General features: G+C 44.1%; 1 protein-coding gene across 1 annotated transcript; it reads left to right on the top strand.

Moving 5' to 3' along the window:
• Positions 1 to 283: 283 nt before the first annotated feature.
• LOC130830474 (succinate dehydrogenase cytochrome b560 subunit, mitochondrial-like) lies at positions 284 to 703 on the top strand. The gene has a single exon (XM_057697692.1). It carries the CDS (start codon positions 284 to 286, stop codon positions 701 to 703), a length of 420 nt encoding a protein of 139 aa, XP_057553675.1.
• The last annotated feature ends 552 nt before the right edge of the window (positions 704 to 1255 follow it).

Here is a 1255-nt window from a genome sequence, read left to right as displayed (position 1 = left end):
TGAAATTGAAGATGGAATTCTAGAAAATACCTGGAAACAAATGAAAACAAAAACACAACAACCTAAAATTTATGGGATGCAGCAAAAGCAGTTCTGAGGGAAGTTTACAGTGACACAAGCCTAACTAAAGAAACAAGAAAAATCTCAAATAAACAACCTAACCCTACAACTAAAAGAATTAGAAAAAGAAAAACAAACAAAACCCAGAGTTAGTAGAAGGAAAAAAATCATAGATCAGATCACAAATAAATAAAATAGACTTCTGTCCAGGCTGGAACCCAATATGGCTGCGCTCTTGTCGAGACATGTTGGCAGTCATTGCCTCCATGCCCACCTTAGTCTTCAGCTCTGTATCACAAATGCTGTCCCTTTCGAAACAACAGCCAAAGAAGAGATGGAGAGGTTCTGGAATAGAAATACTAGTTCAAACTGTCCTTTGTCTCCCCATATCACTATCTACAGCTGGTCTCTTCCCATGGCAATGTCTATTTGCCACCATGGCATGGGAATTGCCTTGAGTGCAGGAGTGTCTCTTTTTGGTTTTTCAGCCCTCTTGATCCCTGGGAGCTTTGAGTCTCATTTGGAACTTGTGAAGTCCCTGTGTTTGGGACCAGCACTGATCCACACAGCCAAATTTGCACTCGTCTTCCCTCTCATGTATCACACCTGGAATGGGATCCGACTCTTGATGTGGGACCTATGAAAAGGCCTGATGATTTCCCAGGTATATCAGCCTGGAGTGGTTGTCTTGGTTCTTACTGTGTTGTCCTCTGTAGGGCTGGCAGCCATGTGAAGAGCTGAAGTTCCCAACATCATCTTCCTACAAATTATTACCTTGACCTATCTTCCTGTTACTCTTATCTTAAGCCAGGGAAAAGTTATTCTGATTTGTGTCTAAACACATCAGGGTCTAACCTTTCATGCTTGCAGATCCCCTTGGAGCTCAGCAGTAGAGTACTTTATAGAACCATATTAGTGGAAAAGGGTCTAGTTTCCCCCTTATCTCTAAAGAAGGAATGACTGCAAAAACTCCCTTTTTCTGCCCCCAGCTTGCAGCCCACTCTGGGCCTGGGAGCCTTCATTCTCTCTCCATATTAGTCCTTGATTTGTGCTGAGGGTCAGCTTTTGGCTCCTTCTTCCTGAAACACTGGCAATGATGCCAGCTCTGTGGCCTCTGCCATGGGGACTGGGAGTGGGGCTTGGGTTCCACTGCCTATGGGTTGCTGGCTTAAGGGATGGTTCTGTTCATTGGTCA

Source organism: Hippopotamus amphibius, chromosome 10 (assembly GCF_030028045.1).
Source record: "Hippopotamus amphibius kiboko isolate mHipAmp2 chromosome 10, mHipAmp2.hap2, whole genome shotgun sequence".
Lineage (NCBI taxonomy): Eukaryota > Metazoa > Chordata > Mammalia > Artiodactyla > Hippopotamidae > Hippopotamus > Hippopotamus amphibius.
Note: the sequence above shows the minus strand (reverse complement) of the source record. Positions and strands in the feature narration are given on the sequence as shown.